The 21,572-nt window shown below is 34.6% G+C and overlaps 1 protein-coding gene across 4 annotated transcripts; it reads left to right on the top strand.

Moving 5' to 3' along the window:
- Positions 1 to 204: 204 nt before the first annotated feature.
- On the top strand, positions 205 to 19,563 carry LOC100795436 (ribonuclease E/G-like protein, chloroplastic). Of its 4 annotated transcripts, none has more exons than XM_006575334.3 (14): positions 205 to 506; positions 1,189 to 1,298; positions 3,317 to 3,498; positions 9,750 to 9,960; positions 10,051 to 11,108; positions 11,220 to 11,537; positions 11,676 to 11,717; positions 12,122 to 12,246; positions 13,109 to 13,256; positions 14,426 to 14,498; positions 17,122 to 17,234; positions 17,769 to 17,888; positions 18,231 to 18,386; positions 18,896 to 19,563. In XM_006575334.3, exons 1-14 carry the CDS (start codon positions 433 to 435, stop codon positions 19,073 to 19,075), a joined length of 2,910 nt encoding a protein of 969 aa, XP_006575397.1. In that variant the 5' UTR covers positions 205 to 432; the 3' UTR covers positions 19,076 to 19,563. The 4 variants fall into 4 exon arrangements, with proteins under 4 accessions (XP_006575397.1, XP_006575396.1, XP_014624631.1 ...); XM_006575333.3 differs by having other exon boundaries at positions 9,708 to 9,960; XM_014769145.2 differs by lacking the exon at positions 205 to 506 and having other exon boundaries at positions 1,191 to 1,298; positions 3,304 to 3,498; positions 9,708 to 9,960.
- Positions 19,564 to 21,572: the final 2,009 nt, after the last annotated feature.

Genomic DNA, 21,572 nt, shown 5'->3' with positions numbered 1-21,572 from the left:
TATAAGGTAAAGTTTTTTTTAACAACAAAAATTAAGGACGAAAGTTGACGGTCGAATATATTTGTATACTTTTTACACCTTTAAAAACTAAATTTTATATTTTTATCATTTAAAAATACATTTATCAGTAAATTATATATTAAAAAATAAAAGGAACTATTTAACTAAAGAAAATGGGCAATATGTAATAACAGAAGGTGCCAAGTGAAGCTAATGTCCTGTTGTATGCGTGCAGTACCCTGTCCTGTCCCCAGTCAGTAGTCACCACCACCACCTATCTATCTATCCATATTGCATATTCCATTACCATTTTCCCTCTCACTCTGTTTCGAGTTATGAACTCGTTCAACCTTGACACTATCAGATACCCACCATAGCATAACACTTTCCCCCAACACCAGCAACTGCGTCTTCTTCTTCTTCTTCTTCTTCATGGCTGAACTTGGATTTTCGCACCCCCATCACCTTTTTCGCCCCAACGCTCCCTTCATTATCCCACCCAAGAGGTACGTCACTTTTCACATGACATTTTTAGTTCTATATTTGCCCTTAATTCTCTATTGGGTCATTCTACGTTGTAGCCAGAAAGGTTAATTGAATGAAATCATTGAATGAATGTGGACCCAATTTATGTATGTTGTTATGTTGTCCAACGTTGTTAGAGATGAGAAAAGCTTTCTTTTGGGGAGGAAAAATAATTCTTCCTTTCAATTCCAACCCGTTTGTTTGGTTTGAGTAGGTGGGAAACAGAAAGTAGGGGATGGGAATGGAGGTTAGATGAAAAAACGGTTTCAATTTTGACTCATTAAATCACTTTGAGGTGTTGAACTCGCTTTGATGTTCAGCATTGCCACTTTCCACCTACTGAAACAAGGTTGTCATGGATAGATTTTAAGTGACCAGCTTTGCTAATTCCTTCACTTTGAACAAAAACTAGCCTGTCGGAAGCTTTTAGATTCTACACAATTATTGTTGGTCTCTCATCATTTGTTTGGTTAGAAAGTCTTGACTGAGCTGATATGTTGAAACAAAGCAGTATTCTTGCTTACTGAGAATTTCATTATCTGTACCGTGCCACTCATGTTTCCCACTAAACATTAGCAAAATGGGTTGTCATGTTGATGCATTGATGGATACACATTGTTTAGTGTTAATTGCTTGTTCTTATGTATTAAAATGTTGGAACAGACACATATGCCATCAATATCATGTACCACTGCACAGTGTATTTCGATTCATGTACTGTATGAAGAACCATAAATCAGTCAGAAGTTTAGCTGCATTATCAACTGAAAAAGGTAACTCAATCATGTTTTTTGTAAGCTCTTATTAGTTTGTTTGTTTATGACTTCATTTTTTAAGTATATGGTTATCTTCTTTCTTTTGGCCACTGGTTTCTTGCTTTGATTTGCTTTTTAATCGTTGGATCCTGATCATAACAGTATTGTTCAAGTGTTAACATCCAAATCGTATAATTTATTTTTAATATATTAGTAGAATATGATATTATGATTCAACCTTGGCTTGTTGCAAGATCACAAGGTCAGTGTTGAACTGTAAACATATAAATATTGGCTATAGATGTAATTATTAGACGAATATTTGCTGTTAAAGATTTTGGGAAATTGTGTGTCTAATGCAGACCACACACTATTGTATTTATACATACATGAGTGGGATAGAGTAATAAATACTAATAAAGTCCTAATGAAATGTTACATACGTTACATATGTTCGTGTGGTGAAATCTAAGTAGACATGAGACATATATGATACATGTGTTAGCTTTGCTATATCTAACACTCCCCTCTAGATGGAGCATACAAATCATATGCACAAAAGCTTGTTATGAATGTATTCAACTCTGGACCCTTTGAGAGATTTGGTGAACATGTAACAAGCTGTTCACTGGAACTAACAAATTCAGTTGTAATTTCGCCTGCAAGGACTTTTTCTCAAACAAAGAGACAGTTTATCTCAATGTGCTTGGTCCTTTCATGAAAAAACTAAATAAGAAGCAATGTGGAGAGTGGCTTGGTTATCACAAATCAACTTCCTCTCCTTGACATCCCCTAACTTTAACAGTTGAAATAATTGTCAAAGTGACATTAATTCACATGTTGTGGCTTCCACAGAAGTCTACATTGATGCTAACTATTCAGGATCCTCGGTGGATAGAAGATCAACATCTTGTTATTGCACCTTTCTTGGGAGAACTTAGTAACATGGAGGAGCAACAAATAGAATGTGGTGGCAAGATCATCAACAGAATCTGAATTTAGAGCAATTGACCAAGGACTATGATCTATTGTGGCTGAAAATGATTTTAGTAGAATTAAGAGAAACTAAGAGAGAGAGAGAGAGAGAGAAATAGTGTTGAAAGATGAGAGAAAGGATATCAATCTATTTAAGGTGAGGATTGTCCAAACTTTATTAGCTTTATTTAAGTCATATATCTAGTCCATGTAGGACTAAACACCCCCTTTCAACACTGCAATCAAGGCAGCCCGAAGAAACGGCAACTAAGGTGGGCCAAGGGTGACTACAATTAAGATGACTTTCCAGCACCCCTCCTCATGTCCAGGGCTACCAACTTGGAGTGTGGCAAATGTAGGCGTTCCAACAATGAATCTATGATAAGCTTTGATACCATTTTAGAATTTGGGCTTAGGGCCTAACTCAACGCCACAAAATTTTCTTGTAAGGTGAGAATTCCCTTAAATTAATGGATTTTTTAGAGCTAAATAGGCAATTACTTACTATATTAGGATAGATTCTGTTTCCTTTTTTTTTTATCTCCGTGTATCATATTATAAATTTTCGATGTTAGTACTAGCCTTTTGAATCAAGGCATTTCTTCACAAGATCTCAGTTGACTTAGGAGTTAGATCATGTACTTCGCTGTTAAAATATTTTATTCTTGTGTTAGAATTACCTTTCCTGTATCCTTCCGTTTGCTGATTCAGAAAAGTAAAGAATTAGCTTGATGGATTAACATGTTGATAAGATTGCAGAAGTAAATGCTGCATTAAACCATAACAATCACTGTTCTTGATGTTAGCTACATTAATCATGAGTTTTTGTTTTTAAGAAAAAATACTTGGAACTGTGTTCATGTTTCTCTTCAACATTTTATGTAATCTAAGGATACTTTCTCATTATGCATTTTTACTATCAAATAGTCTCTTTCACAGTAATATAAATTCTGCATGGTTCAAAATCTACCTTTTGATATTAATGTTCAAAATCATGTTTTCTTAATATATTTTACTCTAGTTTAGAATGAATAACGGATCTGGGCAGTCTGCTTTCTCAGGAAAGTCAGCTACTAGTGTTGATGAGTTATGCAAGATCATTTGGACTGTGGAAGCAGATTTAGAAGATGGTCACCTACTGTACATAACTGGTGATCCTGCTGTATTAGGCTGCTGGAAACCAAACATGGCTGTACTAATGTCTCCTACAGAGGATGCAAACACATGGAAAGCTGAATTTCAGGTAATTTGGCTGGGCTGTCAAATGCAATCTATTAATTTTGTTTTAAAGAAATAATTGTTAAGAAAAAGTTTAAATGAGATGTTTCTTCATTCAGATGATCTTTTTTTTTCATCTTGCTCTAGATCTGAGCTCAGTTAAGTAGGTTTCTTATACATAGAAAGAAACATATAAAGCAAATCCACAGTATACCAGGAATATTAGAAAGAAACCTCCTCCAATAGGGAGGAATTATATCTCTGAATCTTTCCTTTATCTCTGGAAATCCTTAACACAACTACCTTTGAAAAGCAAATCCTGTCTGTTGAAGATTCTGCAGTTCCTGTGAATACAACCATAGTTTGTATTCTATAATAAATTATTGGAGACCCATTGCAACAAAATTTTCCTTCCATTAAAATTTAGATTATTATATGAAGCTTCAATATCTTGTAATACTATATTGTTGGAAAGTTGAGCATTTAATGATAATTTCCTTTCCAAGTAGCTTAGTTAATAGTTATCTGGTTCAATGTATCTTAGGAAGATGTGATATTTTAATTGTTCTCTTGAAAACAAAATTAGATATTTATTATCCATGTAATCATTCAGAATATAAATAAATCAATCTGTTGGGTGGAAGATGAACCTAGAAAGGCATATTCAAAATAGCTTTGCTTTTCTCACTCTCTTCTTAACATGGTATCAGAACTCCCGATCTAGGGGGGCTCTGCTTCTGCACAAAAAGGGTTATTTAGCACTTTTGACTGGGCTCTTGAAGCTATCAGACTTTTCCAGCAACTCTCAGAATTCCGGTGACTTTTCCGGTGACTGTCAGAATTCTGACAACTTTTCCGACAATTGTCAGAAATTCCGGCAACTATTCCGGTGACTTTGTTAGATTTCAGCTTAAAACCAATTGGCATTAAGTGAAGTTGCTTAACAAATATATAAGCTGCACCCTAAGAACTAAGGTAGGCGATGTGAGACTTCCTAACACCCCCCCCCCCCCCCTCCATAGATGCCTGCTAATACAGGTGAGCCTATTAGAATAGGCAAGTACTAAGATGGGTTATAGGCTTTGATACCATGATAGATTTCAGCTTAAACCAATTGGCACTAAGTGAAGTTGTCCAACAAATATTTTTTTTTGGTCAGCAAAGATAAAATATATATTAATTGAGTACGAGAGGTACTGAAAGATACAATTTACAAGGTAGAAGCCAAATAATTGGTTCCATTTCAGACTTAATGTAGTCTAAGAGGAACCAAAATCTGGCTACATAAATGAGACTAGTATGTAGAGTTAGTCTAATTCCTATCCACATCTAGTGACTAAACCCTGTGCTAATATTGCTAGACTAGTGGTTGTAATGAGTAACGAAGTCCTTCCCCAAATTCCTAAGCCATTTTCAGAGTAAAAAGACTGCATCGTCCAACACTTTGTTGGGGTTAAAGGTGTCATTTGAAAAGATGATGTTATTTCTGTGCTTCCAAATGGTCCATGTCAGTGCCAACCACCACCACTTCCACCTGTTAGCCTTGATGCCCTCGGTCACTCCGAATACATGTTGGAGGAAATGTTGTTTTGGATTATGCGGGAAAACACCCACGATGTTCACCCAAGACAACGGTTCCCACCAAACAGGAAGAATTTTGCTACAATGGAAGAAAAAGTGGCCTGCGGTCTCCTCCAAGCTTCTGCAAAAAGGACAAGTACTATCTTCTAATTCAATTTGTCGCCTTCTCAGGTTTGCTCTTGTTGGTAGTTTGTCTCTGAGTAACCTCCATGCAAATGCTGAAATTTTATTTGGAACCTTGAGTTTCCATAGTTCCTCAAAAGTTCCATCCTGGATCTCGTCTGATGTCTCCCCCCTCAGCACTTTTAGCCGAGTATTAACCGCTTGTGTCTGCCATTCACACCCACTGATCTCTAATCTGTGACTGAATTCTGTTACATTCAACATCTTTTAGGAATGAAACAGCCATATTTCACTATCAAATAATGGTCTCCTCCATTTGAAATCTCACTCCCACCCTGTGTCTCCCCAAGTCCCCAATTGCTGGATAATTTGGTTTCGCTGGCAAGAGATAATATACAACCTAGGGTATTTGGCTAGTAGTGGACCAGCTCCATTTATCCAATTGTCCTCCCAGAACTTAAATTTGTCACCACATCCAACCCTCCACATAGTTGTATTCTGCATTGCAAAGCCATGCTGTGGATGTTGAGACACCAATTTTAAGTCCCTCCACCATATGGATTCCCTATTGTCTCGATGTTCTTCATTCAAACTCCTCCAACCGCCATACTTAGATTCAAGTACCTTGACCCACAATTCCCCCTGGTGCTGAAAGAGGCTCCACTTCCGTTTACCAAGCAATGCTAGGTTGAAAGTGTCGATATCTTTCATTCCCAAACCCCCTTTTTCTTTTGGAAGGCACACTGTGTCCCACTTAATCCAAGCTATCTTGTTTTGGTCATGTGCACCTCCCTATAGAAATCTCCTCTGCAAACTCACCAGCTTGTCCTCCACCTTTTTAGGAACCTTGAAAACTCCTCTGTCCAACAAATATATAAGCTGCACCCTAAGAACTGAGGCAAGCAATGTGAGACTTCTACCTAACAGACTTTTCCGGCAACTGTCAGAATTCCGGTGACTTTCTGGCGACTCAGTTTTCCAACAATTTTTCCTACTGCTTTCAAATATGGAGAGAGAGGTTGTGCATCCATCAGGTACTTCTACATTGGCATATTCAGGTATGCTTCCTTTTTCATTTGGATTAATGTCTCAAAAACACTTCCATCCCTTTGGGTTTTAGATTCTAGAGCCACTGACCATATGACTCCTTCATTTAAATACTTCTCCACCTATTCTCCATGTCCTAGCAATAAGAAAATAGCAACTGCTGATTGCACTCTTGTAATTGTAGCCTGTATAGGAAACATCAAAATAAATCCCTTTGTAACCCTAAAAAGTGTTTTGCATGTCCCAAAGTTGTCCACAAATCTTGTCTCTATTCAGAAAGTTACAAATGGCATATCTTGTATTATTATTTTTTATGACCATTGTTGTGTATTCCAGGACAAGGAATCGGGGAGGACGATTGGACGTGCTAGAGAAAGAAATGGCCTTTATCTTCTTGAAGAGTCTTGTGTACCAGTGTTAGAAGAAAACCAATCTCATTCGTTCATGTTAGAGTCTCAACTGTCAAAAAAGAGAAATTTCTACTTTTTCATTATCGACTAGGACATCCCTCTTTTGAAATCATTAAAGTTATGTTTCCATCTCTATTTTCTGGCCTAAAAAATGAATGCCTTCAATGTGATGTATGTGAAATTGTAAAACACAAGCATGTACCGTTTCCATCAAGTAATAAAAAGAGTACCTTTCCTTTTTACCTTGTTCATAATGATGTTTGGGGGCCATCTCCTATTCCAAATGTGTCAGGGGCTCATTGGTTTGTGACTTTTATTGATGACTATACTCGAGTGACTTGGGTTTTCCTTCTTAAACACAAATCTGAAGTAAACAATGTCTTTCAAAATTTCTTCTCATTGATTAAGAATCAATTTGGTGCATCCATAAAGAAACTAAGGTCTGACAATAGGAAGGAGTATTTCAATCAAGTCATTACTTTGTTTTTCCAAAAAGAAGGAATCATTCATGAGTCTTCTTGTGTCCAAACACACAACAAAATGACATTGCAGAAAGAAAAAATAGGCACCTGTTAGATCAAACTAGGGCATTGTTGTTTCAAAAAAATGTTCCAAAAAGTTTTTTGGGGGAGGCTGTTGTCACAACTACTTATCTTATCAATAGATTACCCTAAAAAATCTTGAGATATAAGAGTCCTATGGTACTTTCTTCCTTCTATCCTAACTTATCCACTTCTTGTAAACTTCCCCCAAAAGTCTTTTGATGTGTCTCATTTGTCCATGTTCATTGTCAAGATAGGGGTAAACTTGATCCTAGAGCTCTTAAGTGTGTCTTTGTTGGCTACTCCTATGCTCAAAAAGGGTACAAGTGTTTCCATCCTCCTTCCAAGAGTCTTTGGGAAGATAAGGAGAATAATTTTGATACACTTGTCCTTCCCACTCTTGAGTTAAATTCTTGTGATCTTACACAAAAACCCGAGCAAGAAACATTAGCCCAAAATGAATCCAACAAGGATGCACCCACCAGACTTGAAAATGATACAAGGTTTGGGAAGAATCTGGTTTACACCAGAAGATCAATGGCCATTTCTGAATCAACACACGCCCAAGAGGCCAATCCTACTCTTGTAGATCAGGTAACTAACTCTGATTTTCCAATTTTGAATGATAATCTTTTAGCTTCTCCAAATGAAATGGAAATTTCAGAACATAATGATGACCTTTATCTTCCCATTGTCTTTAGAAAAGGAACTAGAACATGTACCAAAAAGCCTCTCTATCCTATCTCAAATTACATCTCATTTCATAAATTTTCTCCAACCCATAAAACCTTTCTTGCAAATCTAAACTCTCTCAATTCCCACTAATGTTTTTGAGGCATTATCTGATAAAAATTGGAAGCAGGCCATAGATACAGAAATGCAGCCATTGCAGAAGAACAAAACATGGGAGTTGGTTTCTTTTCCAATAGGAAAGAAACCAGTGGGTTACAAGTGGGTGTATACAGTAATATAGGACAGATTGGTCGATTGAGAGGTACAAGGCGAAATTGGTTGCTAAGGGTTTCACACAAACCTATGGGATAGATTACTCGGAGACTTTTGCTCCTGTTGCAAAGATGAATACAGTTCAAGTAATATTATCTCTTGCTGCGAATTTTGGCTGGGAATTACAGCAGTTTGATGTAAAGAATGCTTTCTTGCATGGGGAGCTTGAGGAGGAAATCTATATGGAGCTTCCACCTGGATATGAAGGTGCTGCCAATTCTGTTTTCCGGTTAAAAAAGGCTTTGTATGGGTTGAAACAATCCCCCAAGGCATGGTTTGGGAGATTTACTAAGGTCATGACAGCATTAGGATACAAATAAAGCCAAGGAGACCACACTTTATTCATCAAACACTTGACCTCAGGGGGAGTGATTGTATTGTTATGTATTTGTGGATGATATCATTGTTGTATTTTCATATCCCAACAGAAATATGCCACATATTTGCTGAAGGAGACAGGTATGACAGCTTGTAAACCTCTAAGTACTCCCATGGATTCAAACCTTAAATTGGGTAATGAAGATGACAATGCAGAGGTGGATTAGGAGATCTATCAACGTCTAGTTGGAAAATTGATTTACTTGTCTCACACAAGGCCTGATTACTTTTGCTGTTAGTTTGGGGAGCCCATTTATGCACTGTCCAAGAGAAGTTCACTTACAGGCTACCTATAGAATTCTCCATTACCTTAAGGGGACACCAGGAAGAGGAATTTTGTACAAAAGAAATAAGAATACAATACTTGAAGCTTATACGGATGCTGACTATGCAGGATCAATAACTGATAGGAGATCCACTTCCGGATATTGTACCTTTCTAGGAGGAAACTTGGTAACTTGGAGAAGTAAAAAACAAGATGTTGTAGCACGATCTAGTGCTGAAGCTGAATTTCGGGCTATGGCACAAGGTATTTGTGAATTGCTTTGGTTAAAAATCATCTTAGAAGACTTGAAGATTAAATGGGAGGGACCTATGAAGCTCTACTGTGATAATAAGTCAGCAATCAGCATAGCCCATAATCCTGTACAGCATGATTGTACAAAACACACTGAAGTGGATAGACATTTTATCAAGGAAAAGTTGGATAGTGGTTTGATTTGTACTCCATATGTGCCTTCACTAGGTCAACTTGCAGATATTCTCACTAAAGGATTGTGCACTCCAAATTTTGATAGAATAATATGCAAGCTGGGAATGGATAACATCTATTCTCCAGCTAGAGGGGGAGTGTTGGAAAGTGGAGCATTTAATGATAATTTCCTTTCCAAGTAGCTTAGTTAATAGTTAGCTGGGTTCAATGTATCTTAGGAAGATGTGATTTTTTAATTGTTCTCTTGAAAACAGAATTAGTTATTTATTATCCATGTAATCATTCTGAATATAAATAAATCTATCTGCTGGGTGGAAGATGAACCTAGAAAGGCATATTCAAAATAGCTTTGCTTCTCTCACTCTCTTAACATATATGAACATCAAAATACACATTTTTTTAATTAAGTGACTCAGTTCTAATTTTATAATTGCAGATTGCTTTTGGCTTGAACTTTAAATATAATTATTTCATTAAGGGAAAATTTGGGTCCTCAAGTGATGTTCTTTGGAGGCCTGGACCAGCCTTTTCTCTGTCAGTACCTCTTACGATCCTTGAAGACAATAAAATCGTGGTCAGGGATTCATGGATTAGGTCTGATTGCCAGATGTCTTCAACTCATGCATGGAGCCCCTTCACAGAGGAAACATATCTTCTAGAGCAACCCTCTATATCTTTCCTGAGCAAAGGTATTACTCAGTGTTTTTACACTACTGTTGAAATATTTTATTTTTCCAAATATGTTTCTGAACACTCAAATACTTCCAGTGGTTTGACAGATGATGGAAGGATTGAGAGTCTCCTTGAAAATGATGTCCTAAAGTTTGAGTCACTCGGTTTGGAAGATCAATTACTTTACAACAATGATGACATGGCGATTGCGAACGACAAGGATTTCCAGTCTACTAATGTTCTTTCTGAGAATTACCAGCCTGTTGAGGAACCCTGGCTACATTCATTCCTTTCCATTGTCTCTAACAATAAAATGGAATCAAATGTATCTGAAAATGGTGACACTGCAAAAGAGAAGGTGAAGCTGGCAGATAGAGAACAGTTGTTACTTGAAGAAAGTAGTAATATAATGTCAAAAGACTCCTTTTCCACCATTATTCTAATTAACTCATCAATATGTACCATGCAAAGAATTGCAGTACTGGAGGATGAAAAATTGGTTGAATTATTGTTGGAACCAGTCAAGAGTAATGTGCAATGTGATAGCGTATATGTTGGGGTGGTCACAAAGCTTGTTCCTCATATGGGTGGGGCTTTTGTAAGTATTGGGAATTCTAGATCTGCTTTTATGGATATTAAGCAAAATAAGGAGCCATTTATATTCCCTCCATTTCGTCAAAGGACAGCAAAGCAAGAAATCAATCTCGAGGGAAAAAATGATCACACGTCTCATGTTGTTGATGTATCTGATGGAATATCAGACATAAAATCTGAGGACGGTTGTTTAAAATCTGTACACAATGACTATGATGAGCATGAAGGATATGATGATTTTTATATTCCAGAAGTTCTTAAGGAGAATGTGAATGGTAGCATGGTTGATGATGAAGTAGAAGTTGACTTTGAGGATGATATAGAGGGAAGTGATGTCCATATAGAAGGAGAAACAAATAACAGTTCTTTTCTTCTTGGCACGAATGGGTCTGTCAACTCTCATATTTTGCAAACAAAAGATACAAAGAAAGCAACACATGTGGCTTCTGGAGAAAATAAATGGATCCAAGTTCGCAAGGGAACCAAAGTAATTGTCCAAGTTGTCAAAGAGGACCTTGGTACAAAGGGTCCGACTCTGACTGCTTATCCTAAACTAAGAAGTAGATTCTGGGTATGTGCTCTTTTATGGTTGCACCTTCATCAAGTTTTATTGTATATCATTCTTGTCTTTCATGTAAATTATCTATACCGTGTTTCATCTGAATCAGACTCTGACCTGCAGGTTTTGATTGCATGTTGTGATAAAATTGGAGTCTCAAAAAAGATTTCTGGTGTTGAGCGCACGAGGTTGAAAGTTATAGCAAAGACATTGCAGCCTGAGGGTTTTGGCCTCACTTTAAGAACTGTTGCTGCTGGTCATTCTTTTGAGGAACTGCAGAAAGACTTGGAACGCTTGCTTTCAACATGGAAAAATATAATGGAACATGCAAAGTCTGCTGCTCTTGCTGCTGATGAAGGGGTGGAAGGAGCTGTTCCTGTAATTTTGCACAGGGCAATGGGTCAAACTCTTTCAGTGGTCCAGGATTATTTCAATGAAAATGTTAGTTCTGTTACTAGTTTAGAGTCACTATTGATTAGAAAATTGTTTAACTTAACGGTATTTATTTATTTATATTAAAAAGAAAATCCATTTTACATTCTGCTTCTCCTGATTACTTTTTGTCACGATATACTTCAGGTTAAGAAAATGGTGGTTGACTCCCCAAGGACATTTCATGAGGTATGGCATTAGCTACTTGCAAAAGGCTAAGTTTCAATATTGGCTTTTCTTCCCTCATTAATAGAGTTAATCAACAAGACTAATTCATTGCAAGAATTGGTTTGTGAACCCAACAGTTGCATAGGCTGTCACATGTCAGTTTACCATTTTCTATTTGCAAAAGCCAATCAAAGCCTGGAAAAGTGATGAACTGAATCTTACATCTTACTTGTGTACAAAACTTTATTTAAATTTATGATCCTAGGTTAGCATGCTGATCCAGTTGTTTGTAGTCAAATAGTGCAATGTGAATGGTATAATTATTTTTTGTAATTTAAAAACTTGTATCACTGACTAATTTATGGTTCAGTATACAAACTGACACTTCCATTTTGGTGATTTCAAACGTTTCATTTATTCTTTAGGTGACCAATTACCTTCAAGAAATTGCCCCTGATCTTTGTGATCGAGTTGAACTATATGATAAAAAAGTTCCCTTGTTCGATGAATTCAACATTGAAGGAGAGATAGATAATATTCTCAGCAAAAGGTGAAATTTTGTGACTTCTTTTTGTAACTTTTAGTGTGTATTATCCTTGTCCTTATTGTCTTCTTTTTCTTTATAGATATTTTGTTGGATTGTGTTAGAACATCTTCATTTCATATTAGTGTTTTAGAATATTTTTAGAATATATCGTGTAATCAATTAGTTATCTAATTGAGGAGGAAATCTTAATCATCACTTTTTATTATGTTTCGTTATTTAATTAGGGTTAGTAGTCTTTTTGTATTAGTAGACTTGTAATGGTAATAGTAATACTAGTATACTACACTAGTACTTCAATTAATATTAGTATAAAGAGGAACATTGGATTAGTATTTTGTGTCATGATGCATCACAACAAATCAATATCAATCTCAGATCATTCATTGGCTTATTTTTCTGTTTTACTACTTCCTTACCTAAACTCTAATTCCAACAGACTGCTTATATGTAAACCAACTTAGTGTGATATAAAATGTAGCAGGTGATGATGATTATTTGTCATTTTTTTTAAGCTAACAGCAAAAAACATTTGGTTTTTAATCATGTTGTTCTTGGTGTTAGTTGGGATAAAATAATCATAATTGACCTTTTCAATTATAAAGGGCTTTCTTAAAGCAAATTCTTAATCATATCTTCCTGATATCAAATAATTGAATTTCCATAAGATGCCCAGTGTGATTAAAAATCAGAATGTTGTTATTGTTAAAAAGAATAGAAGAAAATGCCAAAAAGAATATTGTTATTGTTAAATGGCAGTCCCCCTCCCTTGATATTTTGTATAAGATGTCAATTGATCTGGCCTTCCTGGACACTTAGTATTAAAATACTTAACTTAATAGCTTTCTTTATGCTGATCAATCTATAGGGTTCCACTTGCTAATGGAGGTTCTCTAATCATTGAACAAACCGAGGCATTAGTTTCCATTGATGTAAATGGAGGACACGGGATGCTTGGTCATGGAAATTCACAACAGCAAGCTATTCTAGATGTCAATCTTTCCGCTGCAAAACAAGTATGTTAGATGCAACACTCTATTATCATTTATTTGTCCATCACATAGGCTTTACACTTTTGTAAGATAAACTTTGCATTTTTCTTGTTCTGCTGACAAGTACTGTTAACTGTTTATTCTTCAATCTTCATTACTTTCTTTCATTTTTATAATATATATTCAGAACATCCTTTAAAGTGGAGTGCTTCACCTTAAATCCTGATATATTTCTGAATGGTCAATGAATTCCTCTTCATAAGAATTTCAGGGATGTTTCAAGAAATTTAATATTTAATTTGGAGTTAACCTTTGGTCTATTGTCAATATAAATTTTATACACTATCAAGTAAAAAATATATACTGTGAAAATAAGATATTTTACTTTCACCAATACTAATCCGTGGTGGCATATTGTTCTATGGCAGTCTTGAGTGTTTTACACTGACATTGGATATAATTTAAATTTACTTTCACCAATACTAATCCGTGGTGGCATATTGTTCTAGTAGTTAATTGAAATTGAGTACCAACAATATCTATAAAAAGGTTCTTTGCTTCATGCTAGGCTTGAGTTAATTTGTCTCATTTGATAGTAAGGAGATAGAATCATGATTTTTTGGAAGAAATGTAAATTTTGTCATTATGCTGATCTGTATTTAAATGAAGGGCTAATGAAGGAAAAAAATAAATAGGGTTTGCACTAGTCGAAGCTTCTAAGAAGAAAGACATTTTAAAAGTCTATTTTTACTCAGCATACCATTCCATTAATCAAAGTTTCCTGGTTCACAACTTCCATACTAATCAATGTAGCACCTATAACCTCTTATTTGGTGATAAAAGAGTTTACAAGATCAAGGACCCAATTACAATTCTTTTTAGTTTAGGCCTTAGGGACCTAATTAAAAATTCCCAAATAGTTTAGGGACCTATTGATTAATTTAACTTAAGTAGATAAATGGATAGAATGGATATTTATACTTGTGGCATTACATACAAATTAGAGAATTCTATATTAACCCTGACAATCTTGTAAGATAATTCATGGAGTTATATATTTCATTATTGATTCTATTTCATTTTTCTGATTTTCTTTTATTAAGTAAAAAAAATAATTTTGTGCCTTTGTTTTCTTTTGCAACATTAATTCATGTAAAGCGGTATAATTTTTTAATAGAAACAATGTGTTACAGATTGCAAGGGAGTTGCGACTACGGGATATTGGAGGCATCATTGTGGTAGATTTCATTGATATGACAGATGAGGGTAAGTAGAAATCTCCCACATGTTTGTGCATATTAAGTATTGAGTTACGGAAGAAGGCATCTCTCATATTTTTAAAACATTTTAGTATTACTGTTTGGAGTTTTAAAATCACTGACTAAAGCTTTAAATAATCCTACTTAGTAGTTTTCATGGCATTATTTTGTTATTTTTAATAGTTTTTTTTTGTCGGTTAATGTTAATTGTTAGTTTGTTATCTTTTGTTAGTGGGAGGGATTCAAACCCATGACCTCTCCCTCTCCCTTTCTCCCTCCAACCACCAAGCCAACCTTTATTTTTAATAGTGACATGTAAAACTGCATAGCTTTTAATCTTCCCCTTATAACTCACAAGTCATGAGTCATGACTATCACCATGCAAAATTTGTCAACCTAACTTGTAAGCATGCATGATATTATTTATATGCTTGCAAATTAAGTTATCATTGGCAACAAAGTTCAATTATTGATGGGTTATTTGGTTTGAATTTGATACAATCAAATTTGCTCTCTAGAGAAATGCTAGCAACACTTTCTCTAACATCCACTTTTGAATACACTCTTTGCTATTGACTGAAATTTGTTGGAAATTACAAAATTTTGTGGGTCCCGCTTCTTATTTAATGAGATCCGTTAATGATTTTGTAGTTTCCAATAAGTTTTATCCAATAATAAAGAGTGTGTTAGAAGGAGTGTAGTTGAGTGTGTTGTTAGCACTCTTCCTCTCAAACAGTATTTTCACGGATTGAAATGTTTTTTTTTTCTTCCTGTTAACTATTCTCCTTTTTTCCATCTGATTGAAATGTATTTGATCATTACTTACAACCTGCAAGGGCTTCCATAAAGGCTGGACTACAATTACACATTTATAAAATTTATTCAAAATTTTTGTGCTGGAAAGTGGTAATGACAACATCTTACTCTCTTCCTTTTCTTTGTGAGCCTGCATTTCCACCTAGTTGGGCTGAGTTCTTACAAGATGTGATGGATTTTATCTTGAGGAAAATATCCCTAAGTTAGGCGGCCTTGTTCATTTTGTTTTCTCAGTGTGAACTTCTAAAAAATTACGATCTGCTGAGTTTGAAATATGAACCTACTGGCTTGCGACTGTCTTTAGTATAATATTACCCTAAATTTCTGGATAAATGAAATGTACAAAAATAGTTTTATATCTCTAACCAAAGTCCTTTGAAGTGAAGATCTACTGAGTTTGAAATGTGAACAAAGTACAGACTTGCAACTGTCTTCAGTATAAATATAATAGACCCTAAATTTCTTGATAAATGCCAGGGTTAAGTAGATGCTTGGTCTGCTAGATCCTAATAACATGTCAGAATATCTCTTCCCTACAAGCTTTACTTGTTAAACAAAACCCATACTGGTTTTGAAATTTGTGACATCTCTCTTCAATGGGAAAAATAGTATTAGCTCTCCTTCCATCAGATGTTGTACCTACTTTTGTATACTGTGTTCTCTTTTGTTTGAGAGTCTCAATATCACTTTGTACACAGAAATGATTGCATCAATGTTTTCAGAAGAACTGTAATTGGCCTGACCAATCTGTATAGGGATGCAAAATATTTTGGAGCTCATCTGCAGCCAACTCTTCTATAAAACCAGTAGTGGGGACCTAGAAGTCCCACTTAAGTTTTAAGTTGTACTATCTCTGTCCCTGTATACAGAGACTCTTTTTGAGAAATTTGTTTGTCCCTTTTTATAAGAACCCCTTTTAGATTGTCTATTGTATAAATTATTTTTTGACCAAAATACCCTTAAATCCTTAATTACTTCACAATTTTGTAATCAATAAACAATGAGTGCTATAAATTAATAAGATTAACTCATTCTTTCTCTTGTGAGGATTGAGGAGGATGACTAGTGCATATTAATTAATTAGGTGAAACTAGTGAGATGATGAAATAATACAAATTATTAACAAATTTAATGTCACTAACTAAACTAACCAACTTTTTTAATTCCTGTGAATGAGTTAAATGGGTCTTTTATATAGGGACATATGTAGTACACAATTAACAATTTATTTAAAAATGAATTATTTTCTCAACTGTATTCTTTTATTCCTGGTTTCTGGATTCAGTTATTGGCCCTCATTTTTGTCTGTCTGGACTGCTGTAGTTAATTCTTCAAATTTCAAACTTAGGTGCAGAAGAATAAGAGACACAAGAGAAAATAATTAAAAAAGAACACTAAATAGACAGTCAGTGATTGGATCACCTGATTTTTGCCATCAAGTTTGTGGTTGCCCTCACACCAAGTCATCAGGTTGTCCAGGGACTTTGTGCTTTAAAGCCACCTAATGCCACATCAGATATTAGTTTTGCCTGATTTTCATTACGTTGGAAATGTAGAATTCTATTCTCACCCTGTGTTCTCATTATGTACCTTCATAGAGTGAGAACTGGTAGATGTAACTGATTATGCCTCAATGGCTCAATGTAAACAATCTCACTAATGTCTTAATATTCTTAAGTTTAAGTTGATGAATGATATGAGTATGAAATAGTTCAATATTTATGCCACTGTGATATGACATCTCCCTTGGTGGTATTATTCTCAAGGTCTTTATCAATATATTTATTTATTAAATTTGGATTCTTCTTGATCAGCAAATAAAAGATTCGTCTATGAAGAAGTCAAGAAAGCCATTGAGAGAGATAGATCAATGGTGAAGGTCTCTGAATTGTCTAGACATGGACTTATGGAAATAACTCGAAAGAGGGTATGTTGCTTGTCTATGGTGAATATTAGCCATTTGTTATCCCATTATCAGAGACAAGTGTGGAAATAGAAAGATGTGTTTCATAGGAAACATCAAGCGACCTTTCCCCTTTTTCTTTTGTATCTAATAATTCCAATGGTTTTATTCAAGTATAACTTCTCAAATAGTATGCCAAATTTACTGATCGCCATCTTTCATGCTTGCTTCAACTCAGACATGCTAAAATTTACTGATATCTGTATTGGTGTCCTTTGTGTGGGGCTCTGTTGGGGTTTTGTTATTTCTGTTTTTGGAAGGTGGCACCTAGTGCCTTGTAATTGCTATCTTCAGTACCTCTGGTACTGTTTAGTTTATTAATAATATTCCTAATTTTTCCTTCCAAAAAAAAAGACATGCTAAAATGGCTATAGATTAAAAGAATAATGCTTGAACTACATTTTTCTTTTTTAAGTTGCATTCCCTCTGATAATTGTTGGCACAGCACTCAGTTAAGTTTAGTAAGATTTATTAAAATGAATTACCAATGTTTGACAGGTTCGACCAAGCGTGACATTCATGGTTAGTGAACCATGTGCCTGTTGCCATGCCACAGGCCGGGTGGAAGCTTTAGAGACGTCCTTCTCAAAGATTGAACAGCAAATCTGTCGGCTTCTTGTAAGTAGACATTTTCAATTTCAGAATTTTGTTTCAGCCATAAATCACGGGGACAAAGAAGCCTTGAACCTAAGTGGGACATTGAAAAGTTCTATTTGACATTTCCTTAAGCACCTATAACCAAGAAAGTTGTATATATTATATAAGATGGACTTTAGGGTCTCCCTGTTGACCTGTCTTAGTGCATATTACCTGCTGCAATGTATTTTTCTTCTTTTCTCTTGTTTATTGGTAATTTGTATCACTAGATCATAATAAGGCTTTGTTCATTTGTCATAGTTTTGCTACTCATTGGAGTGACTAGTGAGTGTGATTTCTTGTTTGTTGTCATTCACATCCCAGGCAACAATGGACCAAAAGGCAGACCCTGAAAAACCCAAGTCGTGGCCAAAATTTATTCTGAGGGTTGACCATCGTATGTGTGAGTATCTGACTTCAGGGAAAAAGACAAGACTTGCAACATTGAGCAGTTCTCTCAAAGTCTGGATTCTCTTGAAGGTATAACTGATCAATGGATAGTTGCTATGCTTGTACACTTTAGCCATGTTTTTATATTTATCAATTCAAGTTACTTTTAGTATAATATACCTGCTATTGCTTACCGGAAGTATCGGAAGGGTTGGTTTTACTTTGCTAAGTGTGGGGGCAAATCCTTCAGTGCCGTGATGATGATGATGACCTGAATAATAATAATAAATTGGATTTGGATCCTCTATTTTAGGAATGCTTCCTAGATGTTATCCTTCACTGCATATTACATTTCTGTTGAGTGAATGACATGCAAGTGCAGATGAACTCTTTAGAAGCTAGGTTGGAATTTTATTTAATGGTGTAATTTTTGTCATAGAAGATTTTTGGTGTCAAAGCCTATATATGTATATTAAATGTGATTTTGTGTTTGATAAAGCAATACTATGAAGATGACTGTGTCTCAGTTAATTCTTATAGGCTTATAATTTTCAAATCCTGCATTGCTTAGCAGTGATTATCTGTTTGTAATCTTTCAGGTTGCCAGAGGGTTCATTAGAGGATCGTTGGAGGTCAAACTATTTACAGATGACAAGGTGGAAAAAAACCAGCATAAAGTTGCCATTTCAATGTTAAGATCCTCAGAGACCAGAACCAAAAAGCCTGGCCAAAACGTGACTCTTGTTCAAGTTAAAAAATCAAAGGCTAGGGGAAAATAAACCGTTCTTCCTTGAAATAGCATTTGATCTAGCTCCACATGAATTTTGTCTGTTCCATACTTAGGGAGAAAAACTAGGGTCACAGGGTGGAAGGGCAAAAATAATCCGAGTTCACTTTTTGAAAGCAAGTTAGAATCAAGCTGCTATAAGTTCTGCTTTCAGGCGGGTATATACCACTCTGAAACTGATCACAGTGAGCAATTTTGTTTGTAAAGAACGACACTTTTTTTTCTAATTGATTACAAGTAGCAGTTTTCACATCATTTGAAACAAGTGCCATGGAAGGATAAGAAAGAGAAACTGGGGAATAGTTCCAGCCGGAGCAAATAGTTCAAGAGTAATGCTAGTGTCATCACAAAAACAATAGCATGAGCTGAGTTGTGAATGTTTCAATAGAGCTACCCCCATGAATTTTATTTTGTACATCATTTCTTTGATATTATTCTTAAAGTAAATTACACTGAGAGACTCCTTTAGATTTTGTCAAATTTCTTTTGATACTTTTTTTTTCTTCTCTTACCTCTACATTAATCTCTTTAATTGTTTGAAAAACATTATACCAAAATTGCAATTTAATCAAAATTTGGATATTTTACTATTGTTATAACTTTATTAGATAAGCTGCCCTTTAAGGCCTTTAACTAATTTTTAAAAAACCGTGACCTGACTATTAGTGTATAGGCTTTGAATTAAAAAAAAAATGTACATTGATTAAAAATTAGTGAAGAGGCTTGATCTGAATTAGGCTTGATATAAATAGTTTTGGGCAGGCAGTTTTTCTTCCTATGGATACTTATACTCCACTCCTTATAATTAGCATTCTAATTGCTTTATTCAAATTCTTTAACAAATTATATGCACCACCTTGCTCGGATTACAACTGTATTACTGATAGCTAACGGAATTGATGTCTAAATTAGTTGTGTACTGATTATTTCATTCAAATGTGTTTGATTCATTTTATTTTATCATTTTCATAAGATTTTTTTTTGGAAAAAATAATATTATTTCTCAGAAATAATCAGTACATGAATTAGATTGACCCTTTTGAAAGCATCCAAAAAAAGTGTTGTCAAGAAATAAATTTTGAACCCTAGCCAACATGAAAAAGGAGACAGTAAATGAAAATGTCCTTATTTTGTCAAATGTAATGCTTTTTTTTTTTAAATTAAGATAAATCATTGAACTTGTAAAATCATTGGTTCAGGATTCACTAATTAGTGGGAGTTGAATCCAACTGATAATCTGTATTTAATACAATATAATATATACATTAAATAATGAGGAAAAAAAATAGTCATCATATTATAATTCATCATGTATGATAAATTATTTGATTTTTAAAATAATTATCTTAAAATAATTCAAACAATGATTTGTGATTGGATGACACTCTCAATATACAGACATTAAACTCTTAAACAACAAACTTAGTATAAAAAAGTAATAAACTAATTTTTTTAAAAAAATAAAATGATATTAAGTAAAAAATTCAAATTAGTATGAAAGATCATATTACATATTCATATACAAGTATTTGTTTTAAAAACATTTTAGAAAATATTTACAAAAAACTTTTTTAGTTTGAAAAAACCGATTCAAACCAATTTTTAACATCGATTTTAACCTAGTTTTGACTATATTCGGCTTTTTCTTTGACAAAACCTTCATTTTTTGCTATATAGAATTTCCTAAGTTGTCTAGACAGGTCATCCTTCAGTTGATCAGTTCTTAATTCATGTGGTTTTTAAACATGCCGGTCCAATTTTAAAAACTATTGATAGAAGAATTTGTAACATCATCACAATGAATTTCAAAGAAAATGAAAGAATCTATAACATTACAATTCCTAAATGTCATCGCGGTTTCCTAACAGCGATAAGAGAAAATGACGTTCACATTGAAAACTCAGAAAGGAGTTTGGTGAAGCATTTTATTTACCTTGTATTGAATTCATCTACTCATGAGTTATTTGTGTCCTTTTATGTGTTTTCTAGTATAGTGAAATCTTAACTAACTTCAGATGCACATTGAAAGCTTCCCTAACAGCCCTTTCATATTGTCTTTATGGCAATGAAAAAACATTTCAATCTTTGGAAAATATCCACCTTGTCTTTTTCTTTAGGGAAATACTTTTCTCCTCCGTTTACATCAGTGGCATGCCTCAATACAGGAAACAAAATCAAGTACTAAAATAACATGACCAACACCCCTAACAACTGACAATTGAATTATATCTTAGAATTTCTTGTAAACTGGCATGGAAATGCAAAAGAGAAAAGAATATATACACTGATAGGGTAAATGATTTTCACTGTTATCAAATCATAATTCGCTGTCTATGATAAATATGTTAATTTTTACAATAATTACCTTAAAATTCATGCCAACCATGATTTTGATTGGTTAATAGTGTAAAGTTTTTTACACTACATAGAAATTAAGCTCAATGCAAAAAGGGAAAGTACAAAATAAAAAATCAGCATAGGCAGTTTTG

Source organism: Glycine max, chromosome 2 (assembly GCF_000004515.6).
Source record: "Glycine max cultivar Williams 82 chromosome 2, Glycine_max_v4.0, whole genome shotgun sequence".
NCBI classification, from domain to species: domain Eukaryota; kingdom Viridiplantae; phylum Streptophyta; class Magnoliopsida; order Fabales; family Fabaceae; genus Glycine; species Glycine max.
The sequence above is the reverse complement of the archived record's forward strand: the minus strand, read 5'-3'. Positions and strand labels throughout refer to the sequence as shown.

Bases quoted from the DNA above. Each gene is read 5' to 3' on its own strand.
- LOC100795436 (XM_006575333.3), top strand. From the start codon at position 433: ATGGCTGAACTTGGATTTTCGCACCCCCATCACCTTTTTCGCCCCAAC. The intron at 507-1,188 runs GTACGTCACTTT...ATGTTGGAACAG, and splicing joins TTCATTATCCCACCCAAGAG to ACACATATGCCATCAATATC. The intron at 13,257-14,425 runs GTATGTTAGATG...AATGTGTTACAG, and splicing joins ATCTTTCCGCTGCAAAACAA to ATTGCAAGGGAGTTGCGACT.